This window comes from Chiloscyllium punctatum, chromosome 1 (genome assembly GCF_047496795.1).
Source record: "Chiloscyllium punctatum isolate Juve2018m chromosome 1, sChiPun1.3, whole genome shotgun sequence".
NCBI classification, from domain to species: domain Eukaryota; kingdom Metazoa; phylum Chordata; class Chondrichthyes; order Orectolobiformes; family Hemiscylliidae; genus Chiloscyllium; species Chiloscyllium punctatum.
The window spans coordinates 100,182,478-100,198,744 of record NC_092739.1 but is presented as its reverse complement, the minus strand read 5'-3'; the positions used below and the strand labels follow the sequence as shown (position 1 = coordinate 100,198,744).

At 40.3% G+C, this 16,267-nt stretch overlaps 1 protein-coding gene across 1 annotated transcript in view; it reads left to right on the top strand.

Moving 5' to 3' along the window:
- itga1 (integrin, alpha 1) overlaps positions 1–16,267 on the top strand; it is a 222,579-nt gene that overhangs the window by 191,830 nt on the left and 14,482 nt on the right. The window contains exons 26-28 of the mRNA XM_072571632.1: positions 3,800–3,913; positions 13,456–13,566; positions 15,342–15,449. Coding sequence (XP_072427733.1) covers positions 3,800–3,913; positions 13,456–13,566; positions 15,342–15,449 — 333 coding nt within the window. The remainder of the gene's footprint in view (positions 1–3,799; positions 3,914–13,455; positions 13,567–15,341; positions 15,450–16,267) is intronic.

The following is a 16,267-nucleotide window of genomic DNA, read 5'->3' as shown; positions in this document are numbered from 1 at the left end:
GGCTCACCAATCCAATTTCAATGTGTACTCATCAGCCTTCATCTACAGGATACCCCATCAAAGTGGAGCAGAACCCATGCAAGATCTGTACAATGTTCAGCACCATTCACAACTCCTCAGATACTTAAGCTGTTTATCACCAAATGCAATAAGACCTGGACAATATGCAGGTTTAAGCTTATTCACACAATACAAATAACTGACAATGACTGTCCACAGAAAGAGAGAATCTAACAATTGACATTTATACATGTAAGATGTAGCCAAGACCCTTGGACAGAGAAAATAGAGGCTCCAATTCCATTATATGATTGACCAAGAATCTCTCCTGCTCTTACTGTGTACTACTAGTGCATGTCAGAATGATTCAGAAGTTTGTATGGAACCTGCAACTGCATTATCAACACACTTTCATTGGCTGTCAAGCCTTGGAGTGGGACTTGGACCCGAAGTTTCCAACATAGATGTAGGAATATTGACCACCATATCACAAGCCCTTGTCAATTGATGGTATCAGGCAGAAGTGAGGACTGCAGATGCTGGAAACCAGAGTTTTGATTAGAGTGGCGCTGGAAAAGCACAGGAGGTCAGGCAGCATCTGAGGAGCATGAAAATCTACGTTTCGGACCAAAGCCCTTCATCAGGAATGGAGACAGGGAGCCTCCAGGGTGGAGAGATAAGTGGGGGGTCGGGGTGGGGTGTTGCTGGGGAGAAGGTAGCAAAGACTACCATAGGGGAAGGGGGTGGGGATGGAGTTGATAGGTCAGAGAGGAGAGTGGGGGAAGGTAGCAAAGAGTCAGGGCAGAGGAGATGACCTGGGGATTGAACTGAGAGACTCACTGAGATCACTGAATGCACCACCTACAATAGCCTGGGGAATTACATTTGCCAGAAGCTGAACCGGACTAGTTACATAAGAACTGAGGTTCCAAGAGCAGGTCAGAAGCTAGCAATCAAGGAAACATAGCCTCTCCACCATTTAAATAACCCATCAAGAGTTGAATGGAATACTTCCCACTTTCCTCAGTGAATGCAGCTGCAACAACGTTCAAGCAGCTTGATGCCAACCTGGATAAAGCAGCCTGCTACATTGGCACTGCATCTGCTCCCTCCACCATCAAGACTTAGCAGCAGCAGTGTCTAGCATGTACAAAATGCACCTCAGGGATTGTCCAAGGGCCCTTACTCAGCACCATTTGAACCCACAATCACTTCCATCTCAAAGAACAGCAGATACGTGGGAACATCACCACCTGCAATTCCCCTCTGAACTACATACCATCCTGACTTGGAAATATATCACTTATCCTTCAATGCTGCTGGATCAAAATCCTGGAATTCCCTACCTAACAACACTATGGGTCTAACTACATCACATGGACTGCATCAGTTCAAGAAGGCAACTCACCACCACCTTCCACAAGCAATTTTATACACTTACTAAGTTGCCCTTCAGCCTCCAACGCTTTAGTGATAACAGTCCAAGTTTGTCCAACCTCTCCTTATATCTAATGCTCTCCAATCCAGGCAATATCCTGCTAAACCTCTTTGAATCCTCTCCAAAGCCTCCACATCCTTTCTTTGGTGCAGAAACCAGAATTCTGCACCTGACTAAAGCTTTATACAGTTGCAACATGGTTTCGCCACTTTGATGTTCAGTGACCTGATTAATGAGGGCACACATACTGTATGCCATTTTTACCACCTTATCCATTTGTGTTGCCAGTTTTGGGGAGCTATGTACGTGGACCGCAAGATCTCTCTGTTTATCAATGCTCCTAAGGGTCCTGCTATTTACTGTATACTATCCTCTTGTATTTGATCTCCCAAATTCACCAGCTCACACTTGGCTGAATTAAATTCCATCTGCCATTTCACCACCCAACTTTCCAAGTGATCTATTTTCAACTGCATCCTTTAACAATCTTCTTCAATATCCACAACTCCAGCAAATTTCATGTTGTCTGCTAACTTAGTAATCAACCACCTACATTTTCATCCAAATAATTTATATATTATATATTGCAAACAAGAGAGGTCCCAACACTGATTCTTCAGAATACAAGATCTCAAGGCAGAAAAATACTCCTGTACAATTACCTTCTGTCTTCTATGACCAAGCCAATTTTGCATCCAACTTGCTAACTCACTAGTTATGACTAATTCTTCTGGACCAGCCGGCCACAATGGGTCTTGTTAAGTACTTTAGATTAAGCTGAGATAAATCATCGACACAGCATTTCTGGCTGAAGGCTGTTGCAAATATTTCAGGCTATTCTTTGGCACTAATGTACTTGGCTCCCTCATTATTGAGAAAGGGGTTGTTTGTGGAGCGTCCTCGTCTAGTGAGTTTTTTTTATTCGTTCATAACTGGCATGACTGCAGAGCTTAGAGCTGCCCTTGGTTATGGAATCACTTAGCTATATCTATCACTTGGTACTTATGTTGTTTTGTATATAATTAGACTTGTTTGGAACTTCACCAACTTCAAATAATTGTTTGCAGTAGTTGAAGCAGAATTAAGAACATTGTCTCTAAGAATGTTTTCTGTTCGGTGTAGCTAGCTTTATTCTCATGTGGCTGCTCCTCTTATCTGCTTGGAGGTAAAAGTTTTCTGCAGGATTGCTACATTTACTGTCTTACTGCATCCATGAATGCTGCTGACTGCTTATCGGTTGATATGTTTCAGCTATTGTCAAACGGTCTATGTTCTCAAAGTGGTAAACTCACGTGTCTTCAGATTTTGTTTCCCCTCCAGGATAAAATTAATTCTCTCAGCTCTTGTTATTTTGAGATATTTCAGCAACGAAGCCCATGACAGCTCACCATGTTTTTACAAGGTTCTGAGCGGTTGCAATAGTACTCCCACCAATCCTCCTATCCATGAGCAATCTAAGGCCTGTCCAGTGGGGGCTAGTGATAGAGAACAGACCATTGACTTTTAACAACAAGCACTTGTCTTACAAAGCAAGAGGCAGCTTATTGTCATGACACCAATCAGTGTACGTTCCATTGGCTGGATAGATATTATTAGTTAAAACTACCTAAAACTAGTTATGACACATCTGTTGCCATTGGAACTTCATTGAAGGTTCTCTGATTGCCTTATATAATGCATGTGGCACCATCGGATTTACATTCACTCTTTCAAAGCAAATGCATTAAACAATAGCAGTCAGGTAATGAGATTAATTAAGAGTCTTATAAAAGTTGGTAATAATTGGGATCCTTCCCCATGCCCATTATCTTTGTTCACCAGCAGTCTGGTTCCCTCACTGATCCTGGGCTCCTGGTGGGTACATTGTCAGCAGTTACTACTGCTCCCTCAGTGACACAATTGCAATGGAGAGCTGCTGACAACTGCTGTCAGTTCTCGGGGATATGATTTCTGTCCTTGAATCTTTGATCCTTAGGAAAAACCACCATTGACCACTTCTCTCTAAGTCTTCATCACTGAGGGAAGCTGTGTACAGAATTTTGGCGTGACTACAGCACTAAACTGAAATTTAGAAATAGAAAGTGGTAACTCAAATAGATTTTTCCATGCCTAGATAAAAATATTGGTGAGCACTGAATGTGTACATAACTGAGATATTTTTGCACCAATGCTTGCTTTTCACTAAAACTAGCAACAGAATGAATTTCACCTCTACAACTATGTTGTACAATGTTTGAGTAACTGATCCTGAAGCACCAATCATTTCTGCCTGAAAGCAATGTGACATGTCACTACCGCTAATTAAAACAATTCTGAAAGGTTAAATGCTCCTAAAATGAAATCTTTTTGTTTTGCTCACAGATCCACAATGATGGGGTTTTTCCAATTCCATACCTTAGAATGACTATAACATTCCCATACACCTCTCCTGCGAACAATACTCTTCTATATTTGACAGGAATTACGTTTTCTTCTGTAAGTTACCTTTTATACTTTGATGGTTGATTTTGTTTTTCAGTCAGTGAAATTAATATGGTGAACAAGGCCTGAATGTCTCATTTTCACTCTAGAATATGAAAATTTATTTAATTGGCCAGTTATTAATAATCATCGGGTTTTTTTTTCAGGTGTCTGTTTTCCTAGCATGGAGTGTCAATAAGTAGAAGCATAGATCCGAGATCTGCACTGAAATCCTGTAGCTTATCTCTGATCTGTATTACGGTGTTATGGTGTATCTATGCAGATTCTTCATTTTGGATTCTATTTTCTGACTTTCCTATGTGATCATTCAAAAGCTGCCATAAGTATTAATACACAGATAGGCAGTGGCTTAATGCTATTATTAGTAGACTATTAATCCTGAGACACAGGCAATGTTCTGTGGACCTGGGTTTGAATCACATCATGACAGATGCCAGAGTTTGAATTCAATAATAATCTGGAAATAGAAGTTTAATGATGACCATTAAACCATTGCCGATCATTGGAAAAACCCATCTGGAATCGGTCTATGAAAGTCATTGCAAACAAATCATTCCAATAATGATATGATAAAGCAGAGAAATTAATCTCAAAAAGGTCACCTAAAAAAACTGGAGCTTAAATTCTAATGCCTCAGCAACTCAACACAATGTCCCATAAATATTTGGGAATTGCAAAGAGTTTTGGAAAAGGATGCTCTTGCTGGGTATTTCAAAAGTTTTCTATTTTTATTTCTCATTTTCAATATCTGCTATATTTTGTTTTTATATGGGTGACTTCAATCTATTTCCATGCCATTGAGGTTCCAATCAAATAGGTTGCTTTGTCCTGAATGATGTTGAGCTTCTTGAGGATAGTTGGAACTGAACCCATCCAGGCAAGTGGGGAGTATTTCGTCATACTCCTGAATTCTGCCTTGTAGATGGTGAACAGGCTTTGGGAAGGCAGGAAGTGAGTGACTCATCACAGAATCCCCAGCCTCCAACCTCCCAGAGTCATTGAGGTGTACAGTACGGAAACAGACCCGTCAGTCCAACTCACCAATGCCAACTAGATAGCCCAAATTAATCTAGTCCCATTTTCCAGCATTTGGCCCATATCCCTCTAAACCCTTGCTATTCATATGCCCATCTAGATGCCTTTTAAATGTTGCCATTGTACTAGCCTCCACCACTTCCTCAGGCAGCTCATTCCATACACGCACCACCCTCTGCATGAAAAAGTTACCCCTTATGTGCTTTTAAGTATTTTCCCTCTCGACTTAAACCGAAAACCTAGAGTTTTGGATTCCCCCTACCCTGGGGAAAATACCTTGGCTATTCACCCTATCCGTACCACTCATGATTTTATAAAATTCTATAAAGTCACACTTTATCCTCCACAGCTCCAAAGAAAATAGTCCCAGCCTATTCAGCCCCTCGCTGTAGCTCTAACCCTGGCAATATTCTTATGAATCGTTTCTGAACCCTTTCAAGTTTCAGAACACCCTTCCTATCTCAGGGAGACCACACCTGCATGCAGTACTCCAAAAGTCCTGTACAGCCACAACATGACCTCCCAACTCTTATACTCAATGCACTGATCAATAAAGGCAAGCTTACCAAACGTCTTCTTCGCTACACCATCTATCTTTGATTCTACTTTCAAGAAAGTATGAGTCTGCACCTCAAGGTCTCTTTGTTCAGCAATACTTCCCAGGACTTTAATATAAGTATATAACTCCTACCCTGATATGCCTTTGCAAAATGCAGAACCTCACATTTATCCAAATTAAACTCCATCTGTCACTCCCTGGCTTATCTGATCAAGGTCCCATTGTACTCTAAGGTAACCTTCTTTGCAGTCCTCCACATCACCAATTTTGGTACCATCTGCAAGCTACTAAATATGCCTCCTTTTTCACATCTAGATCACTGATATAAATGACAAAAAGCAGTGGATCCAGCACCAATCCTTGTGGCACATCGCTGGTCACAGGCCTCCAGTCAAAAAAGCAATCCTCCACCACCACCCTCTGTCTCCTACCTTCAAGCGAGTTCTGTATCCAAAGAGCCAGGTCTCCCTGTATTCCAAGTACTCCCTCTCCTTAGTCTACCATAAGGAGTCTTGTCAAATGCCTGTCACAAAACTGGTTCCTTTTTTCTAAAAGCTGTTTCTTTTCTCAAGGAGACTGTCATTGATTTTTTTTCTGAGAGGTAATAAACCGCTCCCAGTGCCGATTAGGCTGGTTTGGTATGGAGTTTAAAGGGTACTGAGAAACCGTTTTGTTTATGTGTAAACAGATGAGGCTTGAGGCCAAAGTGGTCAGGTTTTAGAAGTGACCTGTATAATGAAAGGGGAGTAGTTAGCTCTCTAGCTGAGCAGATCAGTCCAGAACTAGTTAGGGATTCAACAGTGAGCTGTGTGGAACCTCTCTCTCTCTCTCTCTCTCTCTCCTTCTGTCCTTCTAACTTCAACTTGTAAGCGTCTGTTCCATTTATACTAGTTTTTAAGGGGGTTTGCTTATTAGGACTGTTTGGATAGACTGAGCTCTGTTGGGTTCTTTATTCTGTGCTTTGTGTTTCATTGTGTAATTTTGTGAATAAATTTCTATCTATTTTAAAACCTAGTAGTCAACCTAGCTAACTTACTCTTGGTAATTCTCACTGTGCACTTACCGAAGTAACTTACAAACGTTATAGTTTGTGTTGCCTGTGCAAGAATGTTTTGAGTGGTCTGGACTAGTCTGTAACTGATTGGGAGCTCTTTGTGGGATTTTAAACAGCGGGTGGTAAGTTCTAGTGTCTTTATTTCGGGTGCTGGTTCGGTTAGGTAGACAAAGCTTGGGATAGTAATGGCTCTTTCAGTCGCCAAAAGTTTTCTGGATGTGGATGCAGTGACTTTCAAAGTTTTGCAAAAGGTGAATAAGACCAAGCTGCAGGAATTAGCAGAGAAGCTGGAATTGGAACTGCCTGCTTCTGTTAGGAATGGGAAGATAATTACAGCAGTAGCTCAGCCTCCAGACTTGCTGGAGAAACCATCAGGACCTATAAAGATGGCAAGAATTAATTTGCAAATGAAGCAACTTGAGTCAGAGGCGAGAGGTAAGAAAAGGGCAGCAGAAATGACTCAATTTGAGTTACAATTAAAAGCAGAAGAGAGGGGAAAAGAGCAGCAGGAGAGGGCTAAAAGAGAGAGCAGAGAAAGAAAAAGAGAGTGTTTGAACTGTAAAAACTGTCACTTAAAAAGGAAAGTCAGCTTAAAAGGCTGGAGGTAAAAGCTGAGGGTAGGCTCAGTGAGGAAGTAATGCAAACTCATATGGAAAAGTAGAGAGTTAAAGCAGCAAGGTTAGCAGCTGAAGTGACTGATGATTATGAACTGGTCCATAAAACATGGTTTGGCTTCCAGAATCAGTTTCAGTCCATGAGGGATAGAAACTGGGGCAAAGAGAACTCCTCACGTGGAAAGGGAAAAGTAGATCTCAGTGAAGATCATAAGGATAACTTACCACAGGGCAAAAAAGAACCCCTTGAGGGGTACAAAGAAGTTAAAAGGCTCCAGTGTTTTTATTGTAATAAACTGGGCCACACGAAATCACTGTATTGGTGGACTAGCAGAAAGCCAGATGTCGGAAATCCAGACAAACCTAGAAGTTTTGCTGGACTAGTAACAAAAAGCACAAGGGAAGTTAGGCAACTGCCTCAGAATATACAAGAAAATCAGAGGTTGAATAAGGAGGAAGTGCTAGATCTGCTTAAAAATATATATATACAAGGGTAAAATTTATTCACATAGGCCAGGAGTAATAGGTAAGGAGGTTACAATATTAAGGGACACAGGATCCTCTCAGTTTGTAATGCTGAAGGATGAGGAGATACACACTTCTGAGGGATTATTGCCAAAAAGGGTGCTGGTAACAGGAATTCATGGTGAAACAACAAGTGCTCAGTTATGTAACGTGAGGTTAGAGAGTCCAGAGAAGAGTGGAGAATTTGTGGTAGGAGTACTGGACAAACTCTCAGCTCCAGGAATACAGTTTGTCCTTGCAAATGATATAGCTGATTCACCGGTAGGTGTGCTGCCTACTCTAGTTGAAAGGCACATGGAGACATAAGCAACTGAAGAAATGCAGCACCTTTATTCAGGAATTTTCGCTGATTGTGTGGTCACAAGATTATAAAGGCATAAGAGGACTGTTAAAATTGATTAAGGATAAATTAATAGGATTAATATTAAGGATTAATAAGACAGAATTCAGAGACCACTCATTGAGACTATGTGTCAAATTTTAGAGAATGATTAAATAGAGTTGGAGATTTGAGTACACAGCATTTAAAAGTATCACAGCATACAATAAAACAGGAAGTGGGTAACAAATCACAAATTTGCAATTTTGCAATTAGGGATAAGGTTACTTCCAGGAACAGGTGAACCTTTAAAAGCAAGGTTTAGTGGACCTTATCAAATCTAAACAAAATTGAGTGAAGTGAATTACTTGATAAGAACTGCAGACAGGAAGAAATCGCAGAATGTGTCATGTGAATATGCTCAAAAGATATTTTAATAAGGAAGGAAAGCAAGAGGAGATGTTAATGATTACAGCACAGAAGGAAGAACCAGGTTCAGAGGATTCTGAATTGGACATTCCTCAAATCAAATTGGACAATGAAGAAATTGTCAAAAATTGGAATAAATTATTGAGTCACCTCCATAAGAAGATCAAAATGACTTGAAAGAGTTATTACTATCACATGGGGAAACATACCGAAATAAACTGGGCAGTGCTAACCTAATTGTGCATGATGTAGAGATAGGAGATGCTGTTCCGATTAAGCAACTCCTTATAGGCGTAACCCTCTAAAGTTGGCAGAGGTCCAAAAGGACATAGACTGCATGCTCCAAAATGGCATGATTGAAGTGAGTTACAGTGACTGGAGCTCACCCATAGTCATGGTGTCAAAGCCAGATGGCACCTAACAGTTATGTGGATACGATAGCAAAGTCAACGCCATTACAAACACTGGTGCATATCCAGTTCCATGGTTGGAGGACTATGTTGTAAAAGTGGGACAAGCAATTTACATTTCTAAGTTGGACTTGCTCAGAGGCTACTGGCAAGTACCTCTGTCAGAGAGAACAAAAGCAGTTCTGGCTTTTGTAATGTTAAATGGATTTTATCAGTTCAAAGTCATGCCATTTAGTATGAAAAATGCTCCAGCCACGTTTCAGAAACTGGCTAATAAAGTCATTGCTGGATTACCCAACTGTGTTGTTTACATTGATGACCTGGTGATTTTTAGACACTCGTGGAAGGAATATTTACAGCGTTTATCGGACTTGTTCGATCGACTTCAGTAGGCAGGCTTGGTGAATTTGTCAAAGCCCAAGTCATCTTCCTGGGCCATGTTATAGGACATGGACAAAAACAAAAGTAATTGCAGAATTTCCCACACCATCGACAAAAAGAGCAGTACTACAGTTCCTGGGATTGAGTGGATTTTACCAAAAGTTTGTGCCGAACTTTAGCAGTGTGGCTGCTCCACTCACCAAATTGTTAAAAGAAGGCAAGAAGTTTCAGTGGACAGCGGACTATCAAAAGGCATTTGACAGCCTAAAACCTGTGTTAACCACTGTCCCAGTATTGGCCAGACCTGATTAGACAAAGCCTTTCAAGGTGGCTGTCGATGCCAGTGATGTGGGTGTCGGTATTTTGCTCCGCAGGAGGATGCCGCGGGAATAGAAAGGCTCATCAGGTATTTTTCCAGGAAGTTGAACATTCATCAACAGAAATATTTAACGGTTCAGAAAGAGACTTTAAGCTTGGTGTTGGCATTGCAACATTTCAGTGCTTACATTACCAGCAATGCTCCTGAGACAATCGTATACACTGATCATAACTCATTGACATTTGTGGAAAAATTTAAGGACAAAAATGCCAGAGTGTTAGATGGAGCTTATTGTTGCAGCCATTCACTTTGACAATTGTGCATGTGGCAGGTCGAGAAAACGTGATTGCCGATGCGTCATTGAGACTCGAATGAGATATGGAGGCGTTAAGTGGCAGGTGTGCGATGGCCTGAATTTTCATGTGGTTTGTGCATGTTTGCATGTTTATAGTTTCAATAGGGTATATGTGTGTTCAGACTACTAACCGGGACTTTGAAGGGTTTTAAAAATGAAGCCATCTTTTGGTATTGATGGATGAGTTTTTTTTAAGGTGGGAGGTGTCACAAAGCTTTTTCCTAAAAGCTGTTCCTTTTCTCAAGGAGACTTTGTCCTTGGTTTTTTTTGGAGGGGTAATAAACTGCTCCTGGTGCCAATTAGACTGGTTTGGTACAGAGATTAAAGGGAATTGAGAGGCTTTTTTTTATTTATATGTAAACAGATGAGACTTCAGGCCAAAGTGGTCATGTTTTATAATGAAAGGGGAGCGGTCAGCTCTCTGGCTGACCAGTTCAGTCAAGAACGAGTTGGGAGTTCAACAGCGAGCTGTGTGGAAACTCTCTTTCTCTTCTTCTGCCCTTCGAACTTTAACCTTTAAGCATGGGTTCCATTGATACTGGTTTTTAAGGGGGTTTGCTTATTGGGACTGTTGTGTATATTCAGAACAGCATACTTAAGTCTACATAGAACATAGAACAGTACAGCACAAAACAGGCCCTTCAGCCCACAATGTTGTGCCGACCATTGATCCTCATGTATGCACCCTTAAATTTCTGTGACCATATGCATGTCCAGCAGTCTCTAAAATGTCCCCAATGACCTTGCTTCCACAACTGCTGCTGGTAATGTATTCCATGCTCTCACAACTCTCTGTGTAAAGAACCCGCCTCTGACATTCCCTCTATACTTTCCTCCAACCAGCTTAAAACTGTGACCCCTTGTGTTAGCCATTTCTGCCCTAAAGAACACGTCTACAATGTATTCACCAAAAATGGATACCCCTGCAATTTCACCAACAGATGCCTAAGGGAAAGACAATAGAATGAGGACATGCCACAACCCAAAGGACTAGCCACATTACCATACATCAAGAACATTTCTGAGCTGACAGCCAGACTGCTGCGACCACTAGGACTCATAACAGCACACAAACCAACAGCCACTCTCAGACAACAACACACCAGGACAAAGGACCCGATACCCAGCATGAGCAAAACCAATGTAGTGTACAAAATCCCATGCAAGGACTGCACAAAACACTACATAGGACAAACAGGAAGACAGCTAACGATCCGCATCCATGAACACCAACTAGCCACGAAACAACATGACCAGCTATCCTTAGTAGCCACACACGCAGATGACAAGCAACATGGGTTCGACTGGGACAACACTACTCTTATAGGACAAAAACCCTCACCTTATCACCATCACCTTAACCTCCTTCCACCTATCACATTTCCAACATCCCTCCCCCAAGTCCCTCCTCCCTACCTTTTATCTTAGCCTGCTTGGCACACTTTCCTCATTCCTGAAGAAGGGCTCATGACCAAAACTTCGATTCTCCTGCTCCTTGGATGCTGCCTGACCTGCTGCGCTTTTCCAGCAACACATTTTCAGCTATTATAGGACAAGCCAAACAGAGAACAGCCAGGGAATTCCTAGAGGCATGGCACTCATCCACAGATTCTATCAACAAACACATCAACCTGGACCCAATATACCGGCCACTGCAGCGGACAGCTGGAACTGACAATCGGAAGCGGCAGAGGCAAACCACTATAAATGCCGGAGGAAACATCACAGAAGCGCTTCACAGGAGGCTCCCAAGCACTGAGGATGTCACCTAGACAGGGGATGAAATGTCTGCAACACAAATTCCCAACTCGGCGAACAGAACCACAACAACGAGCACCCAAGCTACAAATCTTCTCACAAACTTTGAACTGTACAGTTACTAAAACAAATTGCAAAGTTATGGTCCGGGTTGCCTGGTCAAGAATGTTTTAAGTGGTCTGGCCTAGTCCATAACATACCTTACTGAAGTCCATACAGAACACATTCATCGCTCTGCCCATCAATCTTCTTTGCTACATCAAAAAACTCAATCAAGTTACTGAGATATGCACAAAGCCATGTTGACTATCCCTAAACAGGCCTTGCTTTTCCAAAACATGTAAATCCTGTCCCTCAGAATCCCCTCAGCAACTTGCCCACCATCGAAGTCAATCTCACCAGTCTGTAGTTCCCTGCTTTTTCCTTACCACCTTTCTTAAATTGTGGCACCATATTAGCCAACTTCCAGTCTTCTGGCACCTAACACATGGCTATTGATGATACAAATATCTCAGCAAGGGGCCCAACAATCACTTCCCTAGCTTCCCACAGAGTTCTAGGGGACACCTGATCAGGCCTCGGGGATTTATCCACTTTTATCCACTTTAAGACATCCAATACCATCTCCTCTGTAATATGGACATTTTTTAAGATATCACTATTTATTTCCCCACATTATCTAGCTTTCACATCCCACTCCACAGTAAACACTGATGCAAAATATTCGTTTAGTATCTCATCTATCTCGTAGGGTTCAACACATAAGCGGCCCTGCTGAATTTTAAGGGGTCTTAATATCTCCGTCGTTACTCTTTTGTCCTTAATGTATTTGCAGAATTCCCTTGAATTCTCCTTAACCCAATTTGGCAAAGCTACCATATGTCCCCTTTTTGTCCACCTGATTTCCCTATTAAGTATATTCCTACTGCCCTTATACTCTCTTAGAAATTCACTCAATCCCTGCTGTCGATACGTGACATATGTTACCCTTTTCTTGACCAAATCCTCAATTTCTCTAGCCATCCAGCATTCCCTACACTTACTCAGCTTACCTTTCACATTAAGGTGAAGATACTATCTCCGGATTCTCATTATCTCATTTTTGAAGACTTTCCATTTTCCAGTTGTCCTTTTCCTGCAAATATCTGCCCTCAATCAGCTCTTGAAAGTTTTTGCCTAATACTGTCAAAATTGGCCTTCTGCAAATTAGAATTTAACTTTTAGGTCAGGTCTATCCTTTTTCATCACTGTTTTAAAGCAAGAATTATGGTTACTGGCTCCAAAGCTCTCCTCCACTGACACCTCAGTCACTTGCCCTGCCTGATTTCCTAAACGAAAGTCAAGTTTTGCTCCTTCTCAAGTAGGTACTTCCACACACTTAAAGGATTAGATGGAGAGGAACTTGTTAACACTATGGCAATCCCAGTATATGATTGGAAATTTAAAATCCCCTGCTATTCTTGAAGCCGCGGTATTTAAGTGGCTAGCTGAGTTAAATTTAAGTATTTATCTTAATAGAGAGTAAAATTACAGGCTGATACAGCAGAAACTACCCATTGACTCAATACCTTAATGCAATAAGAGAGGTTTCACAACATCTCACAATTTTAATTTTAGCCACATAATTATAGTTTAATGTGGCTTCATTAAGGTTGCTTTACTATCACCTCCCTTCTTTGTCATTTCCAATAGTATCTCCACTAAGTTGTGCTCATAGATGTCTGTGACCTTTGCTTTTTTCAAAACATGTTTCAATTTATTTCCTTTCCACCTGGCAGAATAATACAGTCAGTTGCCTTGACTCTCAATTCGTGGATCCCCTGAAGATACAAGCTAAAAACCCTCACAAACCATCTCCAGTGGAAGAGTACTTCATCAACTCTGTTGGGGTAATTACAGTCTTATCAGATTTTGTGCGATTCAAGAAAATAGAACAGGGTATAGTACTGGATTAACAACTTAAGAGTTGAGAGTTAAAATGTATTGTGCAATTCTGCAAGCTAAAATTTAACCAATAAATGTAATTTGTGAACTGTTAGCTAGGTATAAATGACCACGTGACCTAAATTTTAAGAAATAGGTTGAGAAATATATTTTGGAATAAGGACCTGATTATAATCTGTCTGATACTATTTTCATGTGCATTGTTGGTGAAGCCAGAATGAGATTTTTTTTTGTTTAATCTATCCCTAGCTCCCCCCAAGGTGGTGATGGCAAAACTTCTGCCTGCAGTGCACATTGTGATCAGACAATGCCAATAGGTACAGAAATACCAGGATTGGCGCTTCAGCCCAGGGTTTTATCCTGGAAACAGTATCACATATTGAGCCATAATCCAATGTTGCAAACTCACCTTCCCAGTAGTATCTAGACTGGCAGAATGGTGAAGAGAAGGTGGGCTGGTATTGGAGTCCCCAAGTCTGGAAACAGGCCAAAACTGAAACAAAGTTGGCAGCTTTGGAGGCCTGCCTGCCTTCAGTGAGGCATTTCCATGGGCATTCTAACTCTCCTGAAGAGTCACTGAGTGTTTCTCTCCACAGATGCTGCCAGACCTGCTTAGTTTCTTCAAGAATTTCTGTTTTTGCTTCAAAATAAACGACTATTCAAAACCTTATTCAAAGCACTTTGATTATGTTAACCATCCATAGAATTATCAATCATACAATCTCGCCATCTACCTCACAGCTGTTAGCAACTCCTACTGACCAAAATCTATTTACAAATCTTGGAGAGCTCAGCCAAGCATTCAGAATGATATCCCATTGCACAAACCCTGCCTGACTCAAAGCAATGGAAATTTTACAGGTGTATAAATAGATAAGCATCTTCCATTTTTATGAAGACTTAGCAGATGTATTTTCAATCATTAGATATCCCTTCAACTGTTTCAAAGCCTTGACTTATATATGGACTTTAAATAAATGCAAAAATAGAGATGTATGATCCTGATGGTACGTTTAAATGTTAATTCAATACTGGACAAAGTGCTGCAATGCATCTGAGCACTTTCATAATGCTAGTTAATTTACTAATGGTTACTTGTGTTTTAAAAGATGAAGGCCTGTTACTAATCAGTGTATTGAATACATATGTAACTTCTCATACACATTACATTATGAATTGTGAAGGTATCATCACAAATTGAACTTATCCATCAAATATTCCCAACTCCAAACTGGGCAACCCATTGGAACTCAACTGCAATGGGATGCTATAATTCATGTCTCCTAATATCAAAGCCCTGACTATGTAGAATTAGCAAGAGTTCAAAGTGCCTGCCCTTGCAAAGGTATAAGCAAGTAGGAATGCTACATGTGGGTTCACTGCCCACACTCTCAGCCCAGGGCCATATCAATTACACACACTGGGAATTTCAACATGGACAGAGGCATGAAAACCACCACTTCATGACCATTGTGATAACCTAATAAGTAATTTAATTGTAAAAGCAGTTATCACAGCTTGCGCAGGGCACCTCTAGATCTGATGTGGCAATGATGCTCATCATTAAAAAAAACAAGATGGATCACTGACGTTATGGTATACAACAGAAAATCCCATTTTTATATGCTTCTATTTCCTAAAGGTAACTATTACTGAAAAGTGGTATTCTCTGACAAACATTGATTTCATTGACAACTGCCTTTTCTACACTGCCTAACAGATATGTGAAAATAATGAAGGATGTGCTGACTTCTCCTGTACTATATATCCATCAAGTCTGATCAATTTTAAAATGTCATTGAGAATATGGAAACCTTCTTTTGTTAAAGTAAGTAAAGTGGATTCACTGATTACAAAGCTTGCATGAACAAAAGTATAATTCATATTTCTGCCAAAATTGCCATTGTGGTCTTTCTGTAGTCTGGGCAACCCATTCTGTATCTGGGAAAAAAAGGGATGAAAATACATTTTTTTCAAAATAATGAGATGAAAAAAATACTTCATTGGAGTCACGATCTGAGATGTTTACGCTACGGTCATAAAGACTAAAAGACATAAGTATTAAAGTGGAAAATCAGATCTTGAAAATATTTGGATGAGGTTATTTATTCAAAGCATTTTGTAATCCAACAAATTTCCTTAAGAAGTTCAATAATTTGTTTCTTTCATGCAATTATTTTAATTAACAGTTTTAATTCCACAAATATGAAGCACCAATACATGTATTCAGGAAATGCTACCATTCTCAAATAACACTATTTCACAAATTTTTTTTATTGCTACAATCTGGTAAAATGAGATAAACTGGGTTCCTGCTATTCAACCTTCTAAGATAAATATAAACAAAGTGAAGTCAAATAGTGATCATAACATTTTTGAGTTTCATGTAGCATTTGTAAGAGATAAGCAAAGATCAGAAATTAGAATTCTATCTTTAAATAACGCAAACTTTTAATAGGATGAGGCAGAGACAGTACCCTGGGAAATAGTGAATAGGTAAAACAATGAGGAACAGTGCAGGATGTACAAAGAAACGTTTAATGTTAAAAAGAAGCAAGTACTCTCCAAAAACAAGCAGCTATGGACATCTAATGACGTAAGGAACAGCATTAAATTAAAATAAAAGGCTTACAAAAATGCAAAGAA